Source organism: Aythya marila (genome assembly GCF_965140915.1).
Source record: "Aythya marila genome assembly, chromosome: 25".
Taxonomy (NCBI): domain Eukaryota; kingdom Metazoa; phylum Chordata; class Aves; order Anseriformes; family Anatidae; genus Aythya; species Aythya marila.
In genome coordinates this window covers 2166048-2190155 of record NC_139066.1, presented here as the reverse complement: position 1 = coordinate 2190155, position 24108 = coordinate 2166048, and the positions used below count along the sequence as shown (strand labels likewise).

The 24108-nt window shown below is 53.5% G+C and overlaps 1 protein-coding gene, 1 long non-coding RNA gene and 1 pseudogene across 3 annotated transcripts; 2 read left to right on the top strand and 1 right to left on the bottom strand.

Moving 5' to 3' along the window:
• Nucleotides 1-3550: 3550 nt before the first annotated feature.
• LOC309887444 (feather keratin Cos2-3-like) lies at nt 3551-4336 on the top strand (annotated as a pseudogene). Its single transcript has 2 exons — nt 3551-3629; nt 4029-4336. The product of its transcript is annotated as a feather keratin Cos2-3-like (transcript).
• Nucleotides 4337-12347: 8011 nt separating this feature from the next.
• LOC309887443 (feather keratin Cos2-3-like) lies at nt 12348-13148 on the top strand (the record flags this gene model as incomplete). The annotated part of the gene is made up of 2 exons (XM_082779152.1): nt 12348-12446; nt 12822-13148. The coding sequence occupies 2 exons, from the start codon at nt 12348-12350 to the stop codon at nt 13146-13148; spliced, it is 426 nt and encodes a 141-aa protein (XP_082635278.1).
• A 6849-nt stretch (nt 13149-19997) lies between these two features.
• LOC309887450 lies at nt 19998-21200 on the bottom strand. The gene is made up of 3 exons (XR_014319059.1): nt 21165-21200; nt 20616-20668; nt 19998-20519 (listed from the first exon to the last, which is right to left on the bottom strand). It is a non-coding gene; the product is annotated as an uncharacterized lncRNA (long non-coding RNA).
• Between the last annotated feature and the right edge of the window lie 2908 nt (nt 21201-24108).

Below are 24108 nucleotides of genomic sequence, written 5' to 3'. Positions count from 1 at the left end.
GCAGCCCCTGCTCTCCCTAAAGATAACACTTCTAGTTCTTCCAGGAGGAAGGAGTCCTATTTCTCCCCTCCAGAAATGATGGGATGCCACCTTGACCCTAGCTTGCCCTGCCTCAAAGTCACATCTCACCTAAGTCTGACAGTGCCAACAAGGCTGCCAGGAAAAGCAGGACCATGTCACGCTCTCGCCTTCACAGGGTGCCCACGTAGTGCCTGGAAAGAGGGAGCTCAAGCTTGCAAGTTCACTTCCCCCTCTGCCAGCTCAAAGCAGCCTCTAAACCTCAGCACAGAGGGTGGAGCAAAGCTCTCCCCCTGCTGCTCCTTGGGGCTCACCTCTGCCCCAGCAAGGCTCTCAAGAGAGGGATGGACTAGTGGCTAAAGCAGTCAGAAAGGAATCCAGCCAGTCTTTGCTGTGCTCCAGGACCCCTTGGCCAGCCAGAAGTGTTCCAGCACTGGGAGTGTCACACTTGTGCAGTTAGCTCACAGCTGAAAGCCTGTGAAGCCTAGGACATTTCACTTGGTCAGCATAAAGGCAAAAGGACACCAACATGGCTGCTGTGTGCTTCCCTCTTTTTGCCCCTTCTGGCAGGTGGGCAGCCCCAGCAAGGGGCAAGTGTCCCCAGTGGCCTCCCCCACCCATCCAGAACCCGGCCAGACACAGAGGCCTGCACCCACCTCTGCTGTCAATGAAGATGGGATTGCTTCCCCCACCCCCTTTCCACCCAATCCCCCGGGAGAGCCACACATTATCTGGCAGGGAAGGACGCCCCACCACAGCCCTCTGTTCAGCAGTCAGCAGCTCTGCACACACAGGAGTGAATACTGCATCAAGGGCAGACCTACAACAGTGCTGGCTAGTGCAGCAAACCCCTCAATGACTCAGTTCTTTGGCAAGATCCAAGGTTCCAACACGTGTCATTAGAGTGAGTGTCCAGCACAGATATTTGTTGTATTGCCAGGACGTCATCTCAGCGCCAGAGGTCCTGGATTTGGGCTTAGGAAGAAACCTGTACAACAAGCTCTTGGAAACAAGACCACTGCAGAAAACGGAGGAAACCCAATGTGGCTGCTCTGAGGCTCCCTCGGGCCCGTGCTGTTTAACTCCAGGCTCTGCAAGGGGACTTCCAAGCACCGGCAGCGACCCCACGCGGCCCGACTGTGGCTGTGCCCCCGCCTCGCCCACGCCCCACCTGCCCGGCCCCACGCACTGCGGGGCACCCCCTGATGCCTCCAGCTCCACAGGCCGTTGGCTACCTTTGCTTCAAGGGCGCGCTGCTGGCTCATCATGTGTGGCTGGGTGCCTCCTGCACCCAAAAGCCTTTCCTGAGGGTTTGCTTCCTTGGCAGCCAGCCCCCATCCTGAATTACTCTGGGGGTGCTTCCTATCCAAGAGGAAAATCCTTTTCTTTGCTCCTTTGCACCAAAATGAGGTTCTGGTCAGCCCCTTTCTCCAGCCAGCCTGTGTTCTCCACAGCACATTTGTGACCTATGCTGTCATGACCTGTGTTCCCTTGTTGGGGACCATGCACAAACGAGGGTGCCCTCCTTCCGACTGCTTGTGGCCCTAATGAAAGCATTCAGCAGGACTGGGTGTCTGGCACTGCCAGCTGCTACTCAAGCAGAAGGTGCCCTCCATGCCAAAGCTGCAGGCTTAGGCCTGCGGGAAGGGCTCCGACGAACTATGAACACTGTGCCAGACGGTCAGCCATGCTGAAGCACTCCAAATGCTGAGAATTCATTTGGCACAAGGGGGAGTGAGGGGGGGACACACAAATTACTCTTGCTATTGTGTGATCCCTTTGCTGTGATATTCTACACATGGAGGAGTGACAGCTGCTCCTTTACCCTCAGGCGAACCAGCCAGTCCAGGCAGAACCAGCCATGGGAATCTGTCCCCTCTGTGATGCATTTCTGAGACAATGCTGGCAGGCCTTTATAGACAACTGTGAGGAGATAGGCCTGGCTTCAGCACTGACTCCCAGGAGGACATGGCAGTGTCCAGGGTTGGAAATCTCTGACTGACAGGCACTATCAGGAGCCTTACAGCAGTCTGCTTCTCCTGTACATCCCAAGGTCAACGATGGACAGCCACTCAGAGGCACTCCAAACGTTGCTATCCTGAATTAAACCAAGGATCCAAACTGTCCTGATACAGTCCTTGTTTGGGCCTGAAGTTGGCAGGAACAGGGGGTGATTGTTGCAGCGGGAGGAAAAGGAGGGCTCAGGAGAAAGGAGCTGTATTTTCCAGTGCCTCTTCCCTGCACACATCTCTGAGAGGCTGGTGCCATCTGCGTTCAGCTGCTCTCAGGCTCCTTCTGACCCTGGGAACCCGCTCCCCTGCAGGACTCATGCACAGAGCACGGGAGAGTGCTGCCAAGTGCATATACCCTCGTGATAAAGGGGAAACAAGGACACACGCACGTGCTCATCTGTACCTGCATGGAGTCCTGCACAAATCTCGGCACCCGCGTGCCTTCACACAAAGCCAGCTGCACAGTGGTTGTCACAAGACAAGAGCAGATGTGTGAACAAAAGCAACCGGGCACTCAGGTGAGTGCAAAAGGTGAGCTTAAAAGGAGAGGTGCTATATTCTGGACCTCGTTCTCATAGTACCTGGGGTTGGTGGGACTGTGAAGCTCAAGGGCAGCCTTGGCTGCAGTCACTGTGAAATGGTGGAAGTTAGGTTCCTGAGCACAGTGAGGAGGAAGCACAAGAAACTTGCTGCCCTGGACTTCTGGAGAGCAGACTTTGGTCTGCTCAGGCATCTGCTTGGTCGAGTACCATGATACAAAGCCCTGAAGGGGAGGTGGGCCTAAGAAGGCTGGTTAATATTCAAGGAATATTCAAGCAATATTCAAGGATTACCTCCTCCAAGCTCAGGAGTGATGCATCCCACCAAAGAGGGAGTCAGGCAAAATGCCAGGAGACCTGCATGGATGAACATGGAGCAACTGGCTGAACTCAAACATGACAGAGAAGGCCATAGAGGGTAGGAGCAAGGACAGGTAGACTGGAAAGAATATAGATACATAGTCTGATGAGGCAAGATAGGAATCAAGTTAGGAGAGCTAAATCGAAGCCAGAATTGAATTTGGCCAAGGAAAGAAGCTTTGTTTCCATGCTTGTCTGCCTTGACAGAAGCATGTCCAGAATGTGGAGGGAGGTGATTCACGGCCTCTGCTCCGCTTCAGTGAGACCCGACCTGGAGTGCTGTGTTCAGCTTTGGGGCCCCCAGCATGAGAAAGATATAGACCTGTTCAAGTGGGTCCAGAGCAGAGCCATGAAGATGATCAGAGGGGACCCATCCAGCACGTCCAGTGAGTCTTCTGCCCTCACTGATGCATTCCTGCCCTAGAAATCCTTGGACATTTCATGCCAGCACTCTAAAGAAACCATCACTGCAGAATGGCCATGGCCTAGATCTGGAAATGAAAAGGCAGCAGTGCAGGAAACCAGTGCACAGCCCATATCATTTGTTGGGATGGTTTGCATTCAAGAAGAGCTTGTCAGAAAATTGTTACCTCTGCCAAGGGTGCCTCTGGGCCTGCGGCAATGAAGTACCAGTATAAAAGGCAGCCCAGTTCTCTGCTCTCTCATCCAATTCTGTTGCCTCATCCTCCTTGGTAACCAGGTGAGTCTGAAGCCCTCTCTCCTCCTCTTCTCAAGTAGAAGGGGTCTTGCATTAATAGACATCTCATCTGGTGGTGGTTCAGAGCTATGCTGGGCCTTGGAGTTCCTTGACATGGTAGAATGGTGGAGAGAGACGTTCTGTGTAGAGAGAGACTGTGACATGGTGTAGAGGCAGCCTTTTGGGTTATGTGCAATGTGATTGTCTCTTTGGATCTGGCTGCTCTTTGAAGGGCCCTGTCAGTACAAAGCGATGAGGACCATGAGCCTCCTGGCACAACCTTCACATCCACCATCACCAGTTGTCTTGGCTCCTTTGTTTTGGGTAATCAGACTACTCCCCACCTACCCATGTGCTATGCTTCCTTTCTGCCATCTCTCAAAGGTTCAACTCCAGCCCAAGACATGTCTTGCTATAACCAGTGCCTGCCATGCCGGCCCTGTGGCCCGACCCCGCTGGCCAGCAGCTGCAACGAGCCCTGCGTCAGGCAGTGCCAGAACTCCACCGTCGTCATTGAGCCCTCTCCCGTAGTGGTGACCCTGCCCGGCCCCATCCTCAGCTCCTTCCCACAGAACACCGTTGTGGGATCCTCTACCTCTGCTGCTGTTGGCAGCATCCTCAGCTGTGACGGTGTCCCCATCACCTCCGGGTGCTGTGATCTCTCAGGCATTTCCAGCCGCTACTGTGGCAGAAGATGCCTGCCCTGCTAAAGGCACTGCCCATGGCCCTGGGGTTCCAGCACGACCATGGTGCTGGACAACAGAAGGAGGAGTCTTCATGCAATTGCTTTCAGAATGACGGACCTTCCTCACCTCCTCTGGCAAACATGGGCAGGAGCCTGACCAGGGGCTACCCTGAGATTTCTGAAAACTCGGCCCATGTCTCTCAGTAGGCCCTGGAGATCCCTGCACTGAAGGGCCTCTGCTCAGAGTGACCTCCTTTTCCTCTCTACACTCATTAAAGTTTCCGGCAACCCAGCCTTGGCTGTAGATGTTTCTTCCCTCTGCGTATGCCCTCCTGAGCCGCCCAGCGAGAATTGTCTTGCCTTCGGTGGGTATAAGATGGGTGTTTAAGGAGCCTTTTCCCCACTCCCAGAACAATGGGAGGTTGCGACATGCTGCAGAGGGTTTTCTCTTGGACAATGCCCGTTGGAGCTAAAGAAGACATTCCTCACTTTCACAGAGCAAGGGGCAATCTACCCTTGCCTTGCAGCATCTCTGCCCACAGCTCCCCCCTGTCCTGCAAACAGAGAGCACAACCTGTGCTGTCCTCACAGAAGAAGTTACGAGTCTGTGTGAGGCTGTGGAGGCTTGACACCCTGTAGGCTCTTAGGAACGGGCTTCTTCTTTCTCAGGACAGTGCTGTGCTGGGGAAGCAGGTGGAGACAGAAGATTGATGGCAGATGTAGGGAATGGGTGGAATAAGTGCAGGGATACCCGACTGCTTCTACTCCACCCTCATCTTCCCTCGTTTGCCCTACCTCAGGGCTATGGCCAGCACAAATGGGCACGTGCGGCAGGAACATGTGTCCCATGAGGCCCAACTGCCCCCAGCACAGCACTTGGCAGGGCCCAGGTGATGGCACACATACAGGGCTGATCACCTTCCACAAGTCAGCATTGGTGTTCGCCGTAATGGACCATACACAGCATTCTCCAGTCCCTGAGGACTCTGCACTCCCATGGGCTGAGTCAGTGCAAAGACAGCAGGCAGTTTGCATGCCCCCACGCTGCTCTAAGGTGCCCACTTGCCCCCAAGCCTGCAGCAGCTTTCCTCAGGCCCAGGACCTGCACTCGCAGGGACTTCCTCATGCTCATTTCCACTTTTCCTGACTTTTGGGGCCTGAGGTTGGCATAAATAGAGGGTGATTGCTGCAGCGTGAGGAGGGCTCAGGAGAAAGGGGCTGTGTTTCAGTGCCTCTTCGCTGCACACACCTCTGCCAGGCTGCTGCCATCTCCGTTCAGCTGCACCCAGGCTCCAGACCCTTTCAGCAGAACCGAAGTGCCTTGGAGGGGCCGAGCTGGCGGAGGAACCCTCGCGGCTGCGGGACGAGGTGGTCCTGGCGGGCGGAGCGGCAGCGCCCCCTGGGGGCTGTGCCCCTGCCTCGCCCCCGCCACACACGCCCGGCCCCGCCCGCCACGGTTCCTGCACGGCCGCAGCCCCGGCTCCTCTCCCCGTGGCTCTCAGGGCGCAGTAATACACCGCCGCGTCCCGAAGACGGGGCTCGGTGAGCCACAGGGCGCTGGACCGGCGGTCTGCTGCCACCTCGAGCCTCCCCGGCAGGTCCGTCAGTGCTCTGGAGTCTTTACGAATGCTCATGAGGAATGCGGGTCCTTGGCCCGGGAGACGGCGGTACCAGTGGATGACTTCATCAATCTGGATGTTGGGGTGTGAGCAGGTGATGTTGATGCCGATGCCCTCCCTGGTCTCTGCCAATGGATCTTGCTGCACCTGGGCTCTGCCCACAGCCACTGCCGAGAAAGAAAGCAGGAGAAAACTCAGAAAATGTCTTTCCTACACCGAAAATGTCACACAGTGGGAAAGGGAAGAAGAAAACGGCTGACAGCTGATGGGAGCATTCCCTCAATAGAAAGCACACAAAGGCATTTCACTGGGAATGGTTATTAGGGGACCAAGTCGGAGCAGGACTGTTTGGGAGAAGAGTCCGAGCCAGGAGGAGAAGGGAAGCAGGCAGGAATGAGTGGGGACGTGCCGAAAGGAGAGGAGGGAGGCAGGGAGCAAGGCAAGGTGGGAGGCAACGGCCGGCTGAGCTCGCTGGAGGCAGGCGGGATGGCTGCAGAGGGAGGCCAGAGGGGAGCGAGGTCCGTAAGAAGCCGGCGGGCCAGAAGCGAGGGCAGCCCCGTCCCGTCCCGTCCCCGGCGCCGGCAGCCCCGCGCACCCAGGAGCACCGCGGCCAGCGCCGCCAGCCCTGCGGCCCGGCCCTGCCGCATCCCGCCGCTCCGCCGCCCGCGCCGCGCTGCCCCCGCCAGCCCCGGCTCTGCTCCGCCCGCGGCGCCTCCTCCCCGCCGCCGCCGCCCGGCGCCGCCAGCTCCGCCCCGGGGCCGCTCGGGGGCTGTCCCGGGCTGCGAGTGCTGGGCGCCTGTGGGCGGGCAGGGCTTCGGCTGCTGCCCGCGGGGCTCTGCCCGTCCTGCAGCCCAGCCCGGGATAGGAGAGGGAGTGGGAGTGGGAGTGGGAGTGGGAGTGGGAGAGGGAGCGAAAGGGCGAGGGAGCGGAGACAGCAGCTGCCCGTCTGCTACGGCATCTCCTTTGGGAGTGGGAAGGGGAGGGGAGTGAACGGCATGGGAGATGAGTAGGGAGAGAGGAGAGAAGCGGGAGAGGAGAAAGCAGCTGCCTGCCTGAAGCGTCCCCAGTGGAGGGCAACGGGTCAGGCCGGGCTGGGCCTGGGAGCTTGGTGCTGTGGTGCGCTGGTATCACAGCTGTGGCCGGCACTGCTGCAGGTGTGGAAAGCCAGCAGCAGGAACTGGTCCGGGGACAGAGTGCCCCAACAGCACCCCAAACCGTACGGGGCCCTGCTGTCTGGCACTGCCCATTGAGCTGTCATTGTCGGTCAAGCGTCTCTGCCCAGATTGAGGGGCACAGTTGCCACTTTCCCATTTACAGGCTTCACGGCAATAGTAGCTGAGCACGTACCTGGGAGACACACAGGCAGGGACAAGCATGCCCATTTGGGGAAGATACACCCAGGCCAGTACCCCCAGTAGCTGCTTTTGGAGCCCCCAAATGGACTTGCCACATTTTCCTGGAGGCTGAGACCCCCTTTCCCTGCTCGGGGGACCCCTGGCTCCAGCAGCTGACAGCACAGGGCAGGGATGTCCTCGCGCTGAGTCTGACTCCAGCAGCGAGCATCAAATCCACTTCTGCTACTCCATGAGGAATTGCTACGTTCTCCTTGCAGCACATGTGTGCATGGGACAGAGCGAGATTATGGAGACGTAAGGAAATATTCCAGAAGAGGACAGGACAGACAGCGGTGCTCATGTGCAGGGCCCAGCCACGCAAGTACAGGCTGCAGCCCCTTTTACACCCTGCTCTGTCTGCCCTAGTGTGCTCCTCCCGGCTCCCATTTCCCTGCACGTCCCCTCATGGGGTTGTATAGGTCTGTCCTGCACCCATCCCAGCGTGTGTCCTAGCTCACAGCTGTAGGAGGTGCAAGGCCCAAGCTGATCTCCTTGTGGCTTCTTGATAGGCCACCAACTGGTGTTGTGACTGCCCACATTTGATCTCTTCTCTTCCTCCCTCATCATCTATCAGTCAGGTTTGTATCCGTGTGTGTTGTTTCCAGCTTCCTGCAGTTCTTTCTCTCGGCCCCCCTCCCAAGTGCTGAAGGGCTGCTTCTAGGGTAGGAAACAAGGAGGGAGGAGCTGAAAGGTAAGAAAGAAAATAAGGGCTGCTGTGGAAGCAGTGATGGCAGCTTCCCCAAGACCTCCATTGCAGAAGAGAGTAGAGAAAACGGCATGGCCCTGAAAGCAGAGACAGAGAACGCAGCAGAGGAAACAAAGAAACAACCTCCCTCTGTTTCTCAGGTTTCGCATGGCTTCCTTCACCTTCTTGGTCTTTACGCCGTAGGTTGGTGCATGGAGCAGAGGGAATCACAGCCCTGGTGAAGATAGACACCACTTTGTTGTGGGGAGAAGTTGGCAATGGGGTGGGTATAGAGGAGGGAACGTAGCCCCCGGCATGATACAAGTGCAGCCAAGTGAGAGTGAGCAGACTGTATCTTGTGTCTTCTCACATGTCTACATTCAGAGGGAGACCAGGAGCACCCTGCAGGAGCTCAAGGAGCACAGGAAAACTGGTGGTGCTGTTGTATTTAAGGAGTACAGCAGTCTAGAAGCTCTCTGCAGAAGGCAGCTGCTTGACTGACAGCGAGTCCCAGAAGGAGATGCATTTGTGTAGGGCCAGAGCAGGGCAAACGAAGGGTGAGCACCGCTTGTGCCAAGGAGGGGAGCAGGAGCTCAGCCCACAGGCCTCCCACCAGACTGGAGTTCTGCAGTGGGTGGCAGATGCACGCAGCTTGGTCATAGGCCATGAGTGTGAAGAGGACATTCCAGTTTAGGCCCACTAGTGGAGGAAGAGGAGCCAGACCACACAGCTGGAAAAGTAAATTGTCCATAAAGAGGCATCCTGACCAAGACATGGCACATGTCAGTGAATGAGAGGTTTCCAAAGACAAACTACACAGAAGGATGCATGGTCTGTTTGGGCACCACACATGAGTGTATTCCCAGCCTGGATCAATAGGTAGATATCTGAGTCCAGAATAAAGAGCAGCAGCTCTCAGCTCTCAGACAAACCCAGCAGCAACAGAAGAAACCTCTCTCTAGACCTTCCCCTCACTCCTGTGGGAAGGAGATAGAGTTGCTGCTCAGGATTCCTTGCCTTCCACCACTCGATATCTTCTGGAGGTAAAACACAGCAGGGCCTCAGCAAGCCAGGATGTTCCTTGACAGACAGTAGAAAGTAAAATCAGAACCCTGGAGTTCAGGAGAGCAGTATTTCTTTTCTTCACTGTGTGCACAACTATCTCTGTGTGTGCCCAAATATACTTCAGTATGCATCCAGGAGTGTCTGTGAGTGCACCCATGAATTCATGCATCTTTAGACATGAGCAGCAGTTTGCATGAGTGCTGTTCCCTCTACCCGCTTTTGATATCATGAATGATATCAGTACGTGATCAAGGGTCACCCTGGGAATTAACAGAAACACTGATCTGTCAACAGCATCCCTCCAAGGCTGATATGTGGTGACTGTGCATGATCCTCCTCCAGAGGATCACAGGCTGCACCTCCAGCACGCACGTAGTCCAACCCTGTTTTCAGAGCGGGTCTCATCAGATCAGGTTGCTTAGGATCAAGTCCAGGCAAAGTCTGAACTTTTCAGAGGGTGGAGCTCCAATAGCATCTCTTAGGCAATCTGCTCCAGGACTTGATCGCCTTCAGGGTAAATACTTCTTCCATGTATATTTCATCCATATAACCAAACCTACCCATTTCTGAAATTGCACGCATTAGCCCCGGACTAAGTATGCTTCATCTCCAGAGTTCTGTTTCCTTTGAATCCCCCTGTGAGGTGGGAGTAGACAATACACGTCTGTTTGGCTTTCTGTGTGGCACCCATAGGGTCTGTCCTTCCTCCCACAGCACAGCAACACCAGGACCCATGTTCCTCTCCTTCGATGCCACTTCTGCCCAAGGTTTCAGGCCCTGCATGACTCAGCACCAGGCCCATGAGTCACAGATGTATGTGTGGCATTGGTTTCCCCATGGGGGACCTCTGTCCCACCCCATACACCACTGACACTGCACCGGCAGTAGATCCACGCAGGGCTGGGCCTGCACAAAGATGGCAGGATTTCTGAGCCTTTCTCCTTGTACATAAAGCTAACGCCATCCTTTTGAACTCTCTAGCCATGGGGAGTGCAGCTGTGTCCTGGCCTGGAGAGGCAGGGAGGGGTGACTGCCACCATGCTCTTACACTCTGAATCCTGTGGTACAGAATTATAGAAAGGATCCAAACTGTTGTGGGCCTATCCTTGTTGGGGACTGAAATTGGCAATGAACTTCTTAGGCTCAGGAGAAAGAGGGCTTCAGATACAGAAGGCTGCATTTCAGCATATGTGCAGTGGGCACTTCTGGGCTGTTTTTGTTCTGTGATTGTTCAGCTGTTCTCAGGTTCCTTCTTGCTCTCTTCTTGCCAACTAAACATCCACCACACAGCTCTCTCACACCCCCTGCTGAAAGCAAGATGTGCGCAGAGAATGTGACTTAAGCTAAAGGGCTTACAAGTGTAGATAGGGATAATATAATTAAATGAAAAAGGAAGAAAAATTATAAAACTAAAGAGCGAAGGGTGTTTGGAAACAAACTGAGAGAAAATTATACTCCACTTCCCATCAGCAAGTGATGTTCGTCGAAGTGTTTGGAAGCACTGACTTAGTATGCCCACCCCTGTTTTTCCTTCCCCTTTCACATCTTCACTGCTGAGTGTGACATCATGCAGTACGGAATATCCCTTTGGTTGGTTTAGGTCAGCTGCCCTGGTGATGTCCCCTCCCAACCTCGTGCCCACCTGCATACCTGCTGGCTTTGGGGGGCTTGGAGAGAGTCTTGATGCTGTGTCAGCACTGCTCCACTATAGCCCCAATGTTGGTGTGATGGCACTGCTGTTCTAGCTCCAAGAGCAGAGCACAGCACTCTAGGGGCTGCTGTGGGGAATGCTGAGTCTGTCCCACATAGCCCCAATACAGGCAAGTGCCCACAAGGGAGGAACATGTGCATGAACGTGACACAGTGTACAGCAAAGATTCTGGACAGCATTTAAGCAAAGTACATGGTTTGATGTGATAGAGAGGGGAGGCAGACTGGGAGCCTTGCGGAAGGCACCGGAGCCAGGGCTCTTGACAAGACAATGTCAGCTTTCTTGGGCCTTGAACTTAAGGCCTGAAAATCCCATTTGTTAGCCTGAGTAGCAGTGCTAAGGAAAGTGCCGGAGTGCTGCTACTGATCACTGGTGGGTGTCATGAATTAAATAAGCTTGCATCATGTAAGGAGATGGTGTATGATTTTATTTGTTTTTAAAGCAAAAAATTAAAGGCATCAAGTTATGGGAGTGAAGAAGGATTTCCCTATGGACAGGATCTGCACTGTGTGTCTTGGGAAAATCCACCCGGCTCTGTCCGATGCTGGTAGAAGGCAGGATCACCTGCACGTGAAAGGTTTCCTTTCTGTGTACATTCATCTTGTTATTCCTTCTAACTAAAACAGCCACTGACCTGTTGGGCCTTTCTTTTGTGATCCAGAAAGGGCCCTGCACAACCTCTCCCCCTTTACAGACATCGCTGGGTCAGAGCAGGAGGAGGCAAAACAGGCCAGCAGGTATTCCCTGAGGGCAGTGTCAGCAGGGGTAGGGTCACAGTCAGGAGCTGGCTCACCTGTAGCCAAAAGGGCCCAAGAGAGTCACAGAATCACAGAATCAGAGAATCATAGAATTTCTAGTTTGCAAGAGACCTCAATATCATCGAGTCCAATCTCTGACCTAATGCTAACAGTCCCCACTAAACCATATCCCTAAACTCTACATCTAAACGTCTTTTAAAGACTTAAAGGGATGGTGACTCCACCATTTCCCTGGGCAGCCTGTTCCAGTGTCTAACAACCCTTTCGGTAAAGAAGTTCTTCCTAACATCCAACCTAAAACTGCCCTGGCGCAACTTTAGCCCATTCCCCCTCGTCCTGTCACCAGTCACGTGGGAGAACAGGCCAACCCCCACCTCACTACAGCCTCCTTTAAGGTATCTGTAAAGAGCAATAAGGTCGCCTCTGAGCCTCCTCTTCTCCAGGCTGAACAAACCCAGCTCCTTCAGCCGCTCCTCGTAGGACTTGTTCTCCAGGCCCCTCACCAGCTTCGTTGCCCTTCTCTGGACCCGCTCAAGCACCTAGGGAGTCACCCAGACTGACAACATTTGCTTTTACTGGACTCTTCCAGCACAGGAGCTGAGTCTTCTACCCACAGTGAGGTGTGTTGCCTGGAAATACTTGGGCCTCCCTGCCTGCCACTTAGAAGTTGCTTTCTTTGGGGAAAGGGCATAAAGCAGGAAATGAAAAGCAGCATCACAGGAAGGCAACACACATCCCGTATCATTAGGTGGGATGTTTCTCATGCATGAGTAGCTTGTCAGAAAATAGTCCCTGCTTCAAGGGATGCCTCTGGACATGGGGCAGCCAAGGCCCACTATAAAAGCCAGCCCAGCTCCGTGCTCTCTCATCCACTTCTCTGGCCTTCTTCTTGTTGGGAACCAGGTGAGTGTGAAGCCTTTTCTTGTCCCCCTCATTCTCCCACAGGAGGACTCAGTTCCTTGGACCTTTCAGCTGCTATCAGCTGTGTGCCCTGCCATATCTTGGGACTGCTGGTTGTGGGAGAGTCAAGGGGTAGAAGGTTTGTCATGGAGGAAGATTGGGCCTTTGATATGATGGCTCCCGTGCTGGAGCCTAGGGTGTAGCCTGGTTGTGGTGGCTCTTTTTGGGCCCTGTCAGGATGCAGCCAAGAACTGCTCGCACATCCCTGCATAGCCTCCAGCTCTCAGTACTGCCTGTGCCTTGGATCTGTTAGGGTGGGGTGACTGGCTGCTCCTCATGAATGCCCATGTTCTGCTTCCTCCCTGCCCTCTGTCCCAGGTGCACCTCCTGCCCCCAGACATGTCCTGCTACGACCAGTGCCGGCCATGCCAGCCGTGTGGCCCGACCCCGCTGGCCAGCAGCTGCAACGAGCCCTGCGTCAGGCAGTGCCAGAACTCCACTATCGTCATCCAGCCCTCTCCCGTGGTGGTGACCCTGCCCGGCCCCATCCTCAGCTCCTTCCCGCAGAACACAGCTGTGGGATCCTCCACCTCCGCTGCCGTTGGCAGCATCCTCAGCTGTGACGGCGTCCCCATCAACTCTGGGTGCTGTGACCTCTCCTGCATTACCAGCCGCTACTGTGGCAGCAGGTGCCGCCCCTGCTAAAGATGCCAGACACTGCCCCAGACCAGGACCGCAGGAACTCAGAACATGCTGCTGCCCAAAATGCATGGAAGAAGAGACCTCTTGTTGTTGTTCTAAGAGAATCTGTCCATCTCTGGCTTGTCCTGTAAAGACAGATAGGAAGGGGCCAGTCTTGAGTCTATGACAACATGACCAATGTCTTCCTATCCTGTTTTCTACACACTCTTTTTCTTTATTTGCTTTCTTGCCCTCTGCTTTGTGTGAGGGCCCCAGAAACTGGTCTGGAGAGACCTGCTAGCCCTCCTCCCCATGTGGGCCAGGTAGATTGATGCCCTGTTGCAAGTCTGCCATTGGAAAAGCTAACAGATTTTTGTCTGCTCCTGCTGTGCTATGATCTCGGGGCCTAATCTTGGAGTCACCTCCTTTCTCTCCTGAGCCTTGATAAACATTTGCAGCAACCCTGGGTGTGTCCCTGTGTGGTCTTTTCATCTGGATACTGATGGCCAAGGGAGAAAACCATTCCTTAGTGGGAATAGGCTGGGGGCACTGCCTCATTCCTCTAGGCACTGGAGGGTGGGGCATACTGCAGCAATTCATCATTCAGGCACTGTTTCTTGAAGGTGAGGAAGACATCCCTAGTTCCACCACAGCCAATAGCCACCAGTCCTTGACTTGTGGCATCTCCGCCTAGACAAGCGCTGTTGACATTGGAGGCCCCAGCTCTTGGGGAAGAGTGTTCGTCTTGCTTTGGGTGGAGCTGTGCTGGGGATGGAGGTTCAGACAAAGATGGTCTCAAAGGACTGCAGAAACTGGGAATGGGTAATTGTCTTGGCGATGGCCCTCTGTCTCTCATCAACTTTCACCTTTCCTCCACCACCTAATCATGGGCATCATGTCTGGGCATGGAGAGCAAGAACAGCTTCCCTGTGCATCCCCATCACACTTCAGCACAGCGTCTGGCATGGCCCAGCTGTTGCCAAGATGCATAGGGCTGAGGGGATCCACAGGTTCGTTCTGGTACCAGTCCCATCAGGCCACACACTGGAGTCCCCAGGCCCTGTGAACTCAATTCCTTTTTCATGAAGGCAGGCCCAGGACAGGGACCAATGCCCAAACACTCATGGCTGCTCAGTCTTGCTTTCTTTTCCCCAAGCATGGATCATCTTTCATCAGGCCCTGGAACTCAGAGACCCCATAGGTGGCACAATTGCACCATGCTCCAGAAAAGACATTCTGTGGGGGCAGGTATCCCACAGTCTCTGCTGAGACATAGCAGTGAGAATGGGACCTGATTGTGCACTCAGCAAGATCTGTGTATGGGCCCTGACTATCACAGGGTGTGCACCAGCCCAACCACAGGGCACACGCTGCGTGATCTTCTCCCAGGCACCAAGCTCCTCTGTCATTCCCAGAGCCATGAGGATGAAGTGGCCCTTGTGCTCCATGTAGCCCCACTGCTCTCCACACCCAGGTGAGGACCTTCCCACAGTAGCACACCTCGGGGCCCTGTGGTGTGGGGGTGCTTTACTTTCACAAGGACTCTTGGCCCCTAGCCCAAAGACTGGGGGCTCTGCTCAAGCTCAGGCCTAGCATGGCATTGCCCCAGCTCTGCTGCCTGTGTGCCTGTGCCTGGTCTGGCCAAATCTTGTCAGCCTGGCCTAGCCAGCCTCTTAGGCGGTGCAGGGCCATCACTGGATGGAGCCTTCATCCAGGCCTCTCTGGAATCTGGCCTATCAGGTATTAGCCCCGGCCCAGCTCTCACGCTGGGACCGAGACTTTCTACGCATAACACATCTATTGCTTGGGTTAGAGCAATAATCAATAGGTGCTTCTGAGCCAGAATTATCTCCTGGCTAACACTGAAGTCTGAGATGGAGGAGCATATTCACAATTTGGAGATTCACAATTGTCTTGGAAATGACAGAATCCTTCTGGAGAACAAGTGCCCTCCACATCCAGAGTTGTTGCACAGCCAGGGCAGCTTCCTGCACCAGGGTGTCACTCACAGCACAGAAGTACAAGGCGCTGTCAGAAAGCTTGACTTCCTTCAGACGCAGAACACTGGATTTCCCCTCAGTGTTCAGCTCCGTGGTGAAACGATCACTCTGCTTGGTGCCTGCTACTGCTTGATGTGTAATCACCTGAGGGGCTTGTCCCTTCTTCTGCTGGTACCAGAGCCAGGCATCAGGTGTGGAGCTCTGGTATGTGCAATTGGTCTGGAAGATGTTTCCCTGCTCCACGGTGACTTGTCCTTCTTGCTGGGTGACGGACACCTGCCCCGTGGTTTCTGGAAGAAAGAGAAGTTCAGCAGTTCTGTGGGGAAATCTCCAGACAGCCAAACAGGAGTGAATTCAGACCTGTGGGAGATAAGGCCCCTTGTCCTTTACTGGGCTGAAAGGTCCCCAGGGCTGGGGCACAGCAAGGTGGTGTGGGGGCAGAGCTCAGAGCTCCCTGGCCAGAGAGGACCCTGAGGAGAGCTGTGCTGTGTGCCTGCTCCTCCTGCCTCACACATCAGGCAGAAGACAGACTGGACACCCTGGTAATGTGCATGGGAGGAGAGCTTTAATGTCCCTGTATCCACTTGGACACAATCTGGCTGTTTCTATAGGAAAGGGAGAAATGAGGGACTGCAGAGACTGATGAAATCTTCTCTGGTTACAGTAGGTGGACCAGAAGAGAGACGCAGAAAAGGGATGGACTGAAAGGACGAGAGAAGCAGGAGAGGTCTGTTCTCCATCTCCTCATTCCAAATTTCGAAGAATAACAGCATTGTGAGATAACCAGTCCAAGAACCAGAAACAGGAGACAACATTTACCAGCATTTTCTCTGTGATTCATAATCTCTTTTTCACATAAATGTGGTAAGGCTGACGAGGGCTTCCTGGGAAAAGAAGATTTATGTCTTGATTAAAAGCCAGCACTTACCCAGCAGTTGCCCCAGGAAGGCAGTGAAGACGAGATACCCATGGTGCATGCTGAGACTGATCCTCCTGTTTGCTGTGGGAGAGAGAGTCAGAAAAGCACCTCCCAGCCCCAAGAGAACAGAGCTGCCGGAAATGACTCTGCTGGGGGAACAGGAAGAGATTCAGCGATGAGAAATGATCTGTTCTGACTGTGCCCCAAATGCTCCCTGGGGTTTCTCCCTCCTCCAGCTGCAGCAACCTCTGAGGATTGTCACAGTCAGGGGAACTCTGGGAGCCGCATCATGTGCAGGGACTGCTCTTGTCTCCTCTCCCAGTGGGGTCCTCACTTCCCCAGCTACATCTGCCTTCTCTCCTCTCTTCTGCACAGGCACTGTTTGGCCATGGCTGATGTCAGGGCAGTCTTCCCCACTGAGCTTGTTCTTTCTACCTTGGGGTCCTCTGCTCCATAGAAATGTTCCTGTTTCCTGTGTGAGGAATAGATGCCTTTCACATTTCAAGAAAGAAGGGAGGAACCATGCTACGCAGCATCCAGGGTTTCTGGCTGTGTCCTGTTCTGGTGGGATAACCTAGCATTTGCAAGAGGAACAGGGCTTCATTGGGGTGTTGGATGGCACGAGCCTAGGGGGGACAAGGACAACCTGTTCCATCGGGCAAGGGGTGAGGAGTCAGCAGGGAAAAGGATGTGGGTTCAGTGGGTCACATGCACTCACAATGATGGGCCACAGGGGGCACCCACCCAGGGCCACATCCCCAGCAGTTTCTGCTTCCCTGATGCTTGGGCCCCCTCTATCACCACCCCTAACACCTTGTCTGGCTAGGCTGCGCCTGGCTAGTTGCCTTGTCAATGCCTCAAATGTGTACTTCTCAGACATCCAAAGGAATGACACTCCAAGCTCTGCAGACCCCAACTGTTCCTTTCATAGCCCCCAGGCAGCGTGAATGTTCTCCCTCTGTCCAAAAATATTTACCGCATGAAGCAGTAAATACTCTTCACTGCCTGTGGTGTCCCAAAACAGAAGGAGATTTTTCGTGGAGAAGTTTGGGATCTGCATGGCAGCTCGCCTGAATAGGCACAGAGCTCTGCTGTGCTGGACAGAGCTGTGCTGTCCACATCCTTTGGCATGTGGTAGTGTGCATGTGGCAAATCTGTAGGAGTGAAGCAACGTGTTGTTGTTTGATGAATAGAGTTCTCCATTTCAAAGAAGAATTACACAAAATCCCAGAAAATCTCCAAAGATAACAATGCCAGTGAATCTCAGCAGGAGCAGGATCTGCAGCATGTGCCTTGCCCTGACAAGTGGTCTGTCTTCTGTTCCTTGGTGAGCTCCACCACATCCACTCTCTTACTCCCCCTCATCAGAAGAGGGTGAGAAGAAAAAAATTTAATATAAGGGAAAAGTAAGAGAGAGAAATAAGCAAGGGCTGCACAGAAGCACAGAGAGAAAAGAAAATTATTCTCTACTTCCCCATAAAAAGTGATGTTTGGCCATCTCCTGGGAAGCAGGGCCTCAATACTCATAGCGATTGTTTGGGAGGACAGATGTCTTCATAATGAGAGCTCCCCGCTTTCCTTCCCCTTTTCCACCTTTTATTGCTGAGTGTGACATCACATGGTATGGAATATCCCTTTGGATGATGTGGGTCAGCTGCCATGGTGATGTCCCCTCCCTCCTTTTGCCCACCCTCCACTTCCTGGCTTTGGAGGTGTTGGAGAAAGAATCTTGATGTTGTGCCAGCACTGGTCCATAATTGCCCAAACATTGTTGTGACGGCAGTGGAGTTCTAGCTCCAAGTGCAGAGCACAGCACTCTAGGGACTACTGTGGGGAATGTTAATTCTGTCCCAGACAGTCCCAGTACAGCTCCATAACTCAGGGTACCCAGCATCAGAAAAAAAAACTTTGCCTATGCTATTCCCTTTTTCTTTCTTGTGTTACCTCCAACTTATGGTGTTTTATTCGGTACTAGAAGGCCACTCCTGCTGGCATCCATCTATATTCACAATCCACCCTCAAGAAAAGCAACAAAAGTCCCAATTTCTAGTAGGAATTTTTTATGTTCCAGAATGTGCGCATTGCCTTGTGTTCTTTCGCTCATTCAAGAAGAGTGTGGCTTCATTTGGCTTTTGAATATATCACCTAGCAATGCAATATGAATAGACAGCTGAAAAACAAAGATTAGGAGTATTTACATGTGAAGTCACCGTGTACTATCCTAATTGCAGGAGTAAAAATCACGCCTGTGTGCTGGGAGACCCCGGCCCAACAAGGGACCCTTCCTCTCTGAGGATCACAGAATCACAGAATGTAAGAGACCTTCAAGATCACCTAGTCCAACCTCTGACCTAACACTAACCAGTCCTCCACTAAACCATATCATTAAGCACTACATCTAAACGTCTTTTAAAGACCTCCAGGGATGGTGACTCAACCACTTCCCTGGGCAGCCTATTCCAATGCCTAACAACCCTCTAGGTAAAGAAGTTCTTGCTAATATCCAACCTAAAACTCCCCTTGTACAACTTTAGCCCATTCCCCCTTGACCTGTCACCAGACACGTGGGAGAATAGACCAACCCCCACCTCACTACAGCCTCCTTTGAGGTACCTATAGAGAGTGATAAGGTCACCCCTGAGCCTCCTCTTCTCCAGGCTGAACAAGCCCAGCTCCCTCAGCTGCTCCTTGTAAGACTTGTTCTCCAGGCCCCTCACCAGCTTCGTTGCCCTTCTCTGCACTTGCTCAGGCACCTCCATGTCCTTCTTGCAGTGAGTTGCCCAAAACTGAACACAGTACTCGAGGTGTGGCCTCACCAGAGCCGAGTACAGGGGGGCGATCACTTCCTTAGATCTGCTGGCCACACTGCTTCTGATACAAGCCAGGATGCCGTTGGCCTTCTTGGCCACCTGAGCACACTGCTGGCTCATATTCAGCCGACCATCAACCAATACTCCCAGGTCCTTCTCTGCCTGGCAGCTTTCCAAGCACTCATCTCCCAGCCTGTATCTCTGCTTGGGGTTATTGCGCCCCAGGTGCAGGACCCGGCACTTGGCCTTGTTGAACTTCATGCAGTTGACCTCAGCCCATTGGTGCAGCCTATCCAGATCCTCCTGCAGAGCCTTCCTACCCTCAAGCAGATCGACACACGCACCTAACTTGGTGTCATCTGCAAACTTATTGAGGGTGCACTCAATGCCCTCGTCCAGATCATCGATGAAGATATTAAAGAGGACCGGCCCCAGCACCGAGCCCTGGGGAACGCCACTAGTGACTGGCCTCCAGCTGGACTTGACTCCATTTACCACGACTCTTTGGGCCCGGCTATCTAGCCAGTTTCTAACCCAAAAAGCATGCGCCAGTCCAAGCCATGAGCAGCCAGTTTCTTGAGGAGAATGCTGTGGGAAACGGTGTCAAAAGCCTTGCTGAAGTCAAGGTAGACCATATCCACAGCCTTTCCCTCATCCACCCAGAGCGTCACTGTGTCATAGAAGCAGATCAGGTTCGTCAAGCAGGACCTGCCTTTCATAAACTCATGCTGACTGGGCCTGATCGCCTTCCAGCCCACTCCTTCTCAATTTTTCACATTGCAGCTAACAGCCAGCTAACTCTCCTTCCTTCCTTTTCTCTTTCCTTACTGTACATGCATCTTTCCATTTATTAAATTCATTCCTTGAGGGATTTGGATTGTGGTGTATTGAGCTTAGCCATTGCTGCTTTGCATCTTGCCTTCCATTTCCAAGAAAACCCCTTCACAATGTGGCCCATTTATCAAGGGAACCATTCATTATTCTAACACAAGGCTCCTGCTGACTACACCCAGCTCTGTCTCCCAACACTACAGAGCACTGGCAGGTTCTCTATGGATCCTTGGCAGAATGAGGACTGGACACTGCTTGTGGTTGTAACTAGGGATTTATTATTACATAACAAATTACTAGAAATACTAAAAATTACTACAAAATCCTAAAGCTTACTACAAATAAATTGCTAGTTTGATTACTAGCTTGATAACACCAATGCCCTTTCTCGCCACAATGGTGGGTGTCTCAGCATGCTGGGGCCAGTGAGAGGGAGAGACAAGGAGGAAGGGGTGCACATTAACAGCCCCTTCCACATGATGGATATTTGCCTTGCTGTTGGTTATGCTAACCACACTGCCAGGCATCAGGAGCAGGGGCTGCCACTCACACCTGGCTCACCACAAGCCCCAGGTGTCCTTGCTGGGCAGGCTCAGCTCAGAGCTCCATGCAAACTGTGATGAGAGGGAACTGCACCTCACAGCACCTGCACCTTCCTGTATAAAGCTGCAAGCTGAAGGCACCAGTGTGGGCTCAGTGCACACAGGTACACAGCGCTGTCCTGGAGCTTGGCATCTTGCACGTGGAGAAGCACCTGGGAGTTCTCCATGGAGAGCACAGAGGAGATCCTCCCGGAATGCACATGAGGCTTGAGCTTGCTCACCTGCAGCAAGAACTGAGGGGACTGGGTCAGGTGCTGCTGGTACCAGAAGATGTATGGAGTAGTGGTGCTGGTGGAGAAATTGCAGTGCACAGTAGCGTTGTGTCCCACCTGGATGGCAGTTTCTTGTGCAAACTGCACCACAGAGTCCTTCTGTGCATGACCTGCAAAGCCAGAACAGCATCTCAGCACTGCTTGAAGATGTATCTGTTCTCCCCCTCTCTTTCCTGTGTCTATCAGCTCACCAACTTGATCACTGTCCCCCCTCTCCATCTCCCTTTTCATGGGCTATAAAATGCTGAGCTAAGTACACATGCCCTCTTCTTTCTGCAGGTGTTATTCAATTCCCATACCCAAGTCTGTCAGCTTACCTACTTTTTAGCAGTATCTTACCAGGATTTGAGTCCTTACGTACCTATGAACAATGCATGTATGAACGCTAGGCATCTGCAAAGGAAAAGTGCAGATGCTTATTCATCCCTGTACACTCGTTGCTCATGACATCTCCCAGACTGTCTCCCGTACTGGTCTGCAGCCCCTGCTCTCCCTACAGATAACACTTCTAGTTCTTCCAGGAGGAAGGAGTCCTATTTCTCCCCTCCAGAAATGATGGGATGCCACCTTGACCCTAGCTTGCCCTGCCTCAAAGTCACATCTCACCTAAGTCTGACAGTGCCAACAAGGCTGCCAGGAAAAGCAGGACCATGTCACGCTCTCGCCTTCACAGGGTGCCCACGTAGTGCCTGGAAAGAGGGAGCTCAAGCTTGCAAGTTCACTTCCCCCTCTGCCAGCTCAAAGCAGCCTCTAAACCTCAGCACAGAGGGTGGAGCAAAGCTCTCCCCCTGCTGCTCCTTGGGGCTCACCCCTGCCCCAGCAAGGCTCTCAAGAGAGGGATGGACTAGTGGCTAAAGCAGTCAGAAAGGAATCCAGCCAGTCTTTGCTGTGCTCCAGGACCCCTTGGCCAGCCAGAAGTGTTCCAGCACTGGGAGTGTCACACTTGTGCAGTTAGCTCACAGCTGACAGCCTGTGAAGCCTAGGACATTTCACTTGGTCAGCATAAAGGCAAAAGGACACCAACATGGCTGCTGTGTGCTTCCCTCTTTTTGCCCCTTCTGGCAGGTGGGCAGCCCCAGAAAGGGGCAAGTGTCCCCAGTGGCTTCCCCCTCCTATCCAGAACCCGGCCAGACACAGAGGCCTGCACCCACCTCTGCTGTCAATGAAGATGGGATTGCTTCCCCCACCCCCTTTCCACCCAATCCCCCGGGAGAGCCACACATTATCTGGCAGGGAAGGACGCCCCGCCACAGCCCTCTGTTCAGCAGTCAGCAGCTCTGCACACACAGGAGTGAATACTGCATCAAGGGCAGACCTACAACAGTGCTGGCTAGTGCAGCAAACCCCTCAATGACTCAGTTCTTTGGCAAGATCTAAGGTTCCAACACGTGTCATTAGAGTGAGTGTCCAGCACAGATATTTGTTGTATTGCCAGGACGTCATCTCAGCGCCAGAGGTCCTGGATTTGGGCTTAGGAAGAAACCTGTACAACAAGCTCTTGGAAACAAGACCACTGCAGAAAACGGAGGAAACCCAATGTGGCTGCTCTGAGGCTCCCTCGGGCCCGTGCTGTTTAACTCCAGGCCCTGCAAGGGGACTTCCAAGCACCGGCAGCGACCCCACGCGGCCCGACTGTGGCTGTGCCCCCGCCTCGCCCACGCCCCACCTGCCCGGCCCCACGCACTGCGAGGCACCCCCTGATGCCTCCAGCTCCACAGGCCGTTGGCTACCTTTGCTTCAAGGGCACGCTGCTGGCTCATCATGTGTGGCTGGGTGCCTCCTGCACCCAAAAGCCTTTCCTGAGGGTTTGCTTCCTTGGCAGCCAGCCCCCATCCTGAATTACTCTGGGGGTGCTTCCTACCCAAGAGGAAAATCCTTTTCTTTGCTCCTTTGCACCAAAATGAGGTTCTGGTCAGCCCCTTTCTCCAGCCAGCCTGTGTTCTCCACAGCACATTTGTGACCTATGCTGTCATGACCTGTGTTCCCTTGTTGGGGACCATGCACAAACGAGGGTGCCCTCCTTCCGACTGCTTGTGGCCCTAATGAAAGCATTCAGCAGGACTGGGTGTCTGGCACTGCCAGCTGCTACTCAAGCAGAAGGTGCCCTCCATGCCAAAGCTGCAGGCTTAGGCCTGCGGGAAGGGCTCCGACGAACTATGAACACTGTGCCAGACGGTCAGCCATGCTGAAGCACTCCAAATGCTAAGAATTCATTTGGCACAAGGGGGAGTGAGGGGGGGACACACAAATTACTCTTGCTATTGTGTGATCCCTTTGCTGTGATATTCTACACATGGAGGAGTGACAGCTGCTCCTTTACCCTCAGGCGAACCAGCCAGTCCAGGCAGAACCAGCCATGGGAATCTGTCCTCTCTGTGATGCATTTCTGAGACAATGCTGGCAGGCCTTTATAATATAACTGTGAGGAGATAGGCCTGGCTTCAGCACTGACTCCCAGGAGGACCTGGCAGTGTCCAGGGTTGGAAATCTCTGACTGACAGACACTATCAGGAGCCTTACAGCAGTCTGCTTTTCCTGTACATCCCAAGGTCAACGATGGACAGCCACTCTGAGGCACTCCAAACGTTGCTATCCTGAATTAAACCAAGGATACAAACTGTCCAGATACGGTCCTTGTTTGGGCCTGAAGTTGGCAGGAACAGGGGGTGATTGTTGCAGCGGGAGGAAAAGGAGGGCTCAGGAGAAAGGAGCTGTATTTTCCAGTGCCTCTTCCCTGCACACATCTCTGAGAGGCTGGTGCCATCTGCGTTCAGCTGCTCTCAGGCTCCTTCTGACCCTGGGAACCCGCTCCCCTGCAGGACTCATGCACAGAGCAGGGGAGAGTGCTGCCAAGTGCTTATACCCTCGTGATAAAGGGAAACGAGGACACACGCACGTGCTCATCTATACCTGCATGGAGTCCTGCACAAATCTCGGCACCCACGTGCCTTCACACAAAGCCAGCTGCACAGTGGTTGTCACAAGACAAGAGCAGATGTGTGAACAAAAGCAACCGGGCACTCAGGTGAGTGCAAAAGGTGAGCTTAAAAGGAGAGGTGCTATATTCTGGACCTCGTTCTCATAGTACCTGGGGTTGGTGGGACTGTGAAGCTCAAGGGCAGCCTTGGCTGCAGTCACTGTGAAATGGTGGAAGTTAGGTTCCTGAGCACAGTGAGGAGGAAGCACAAGAAACTTGCTGCCCTGGACTTCTGGAGAGCAGACTTTGGTCTGCTCAGGCATCTGCTTGGTTGAGTACCATGATACAAAGCCCTGAAGGGGAGGTGGGCCTAAGAAGGCTGGTTAATATTCAAGGAATATTCAAGCAATATTCAAGGATTACCTCCTCCAAGCTCAGGAGTGATGCATCCCACCAAAGAGGGAGTCAGGCAAAATGCCAGGAGACCTGCATGGATGAACATGGAGCAACTGGCTGAACTCAAACATGACAGAGAAGGCCATAGAGGGTAGGAGCAAGGACAGGTAGACTGGAAAGAATATAGGTACATAGTCTGATGAGGCAAGATAGGAATCAAGTTAGGAGAGCTAAATC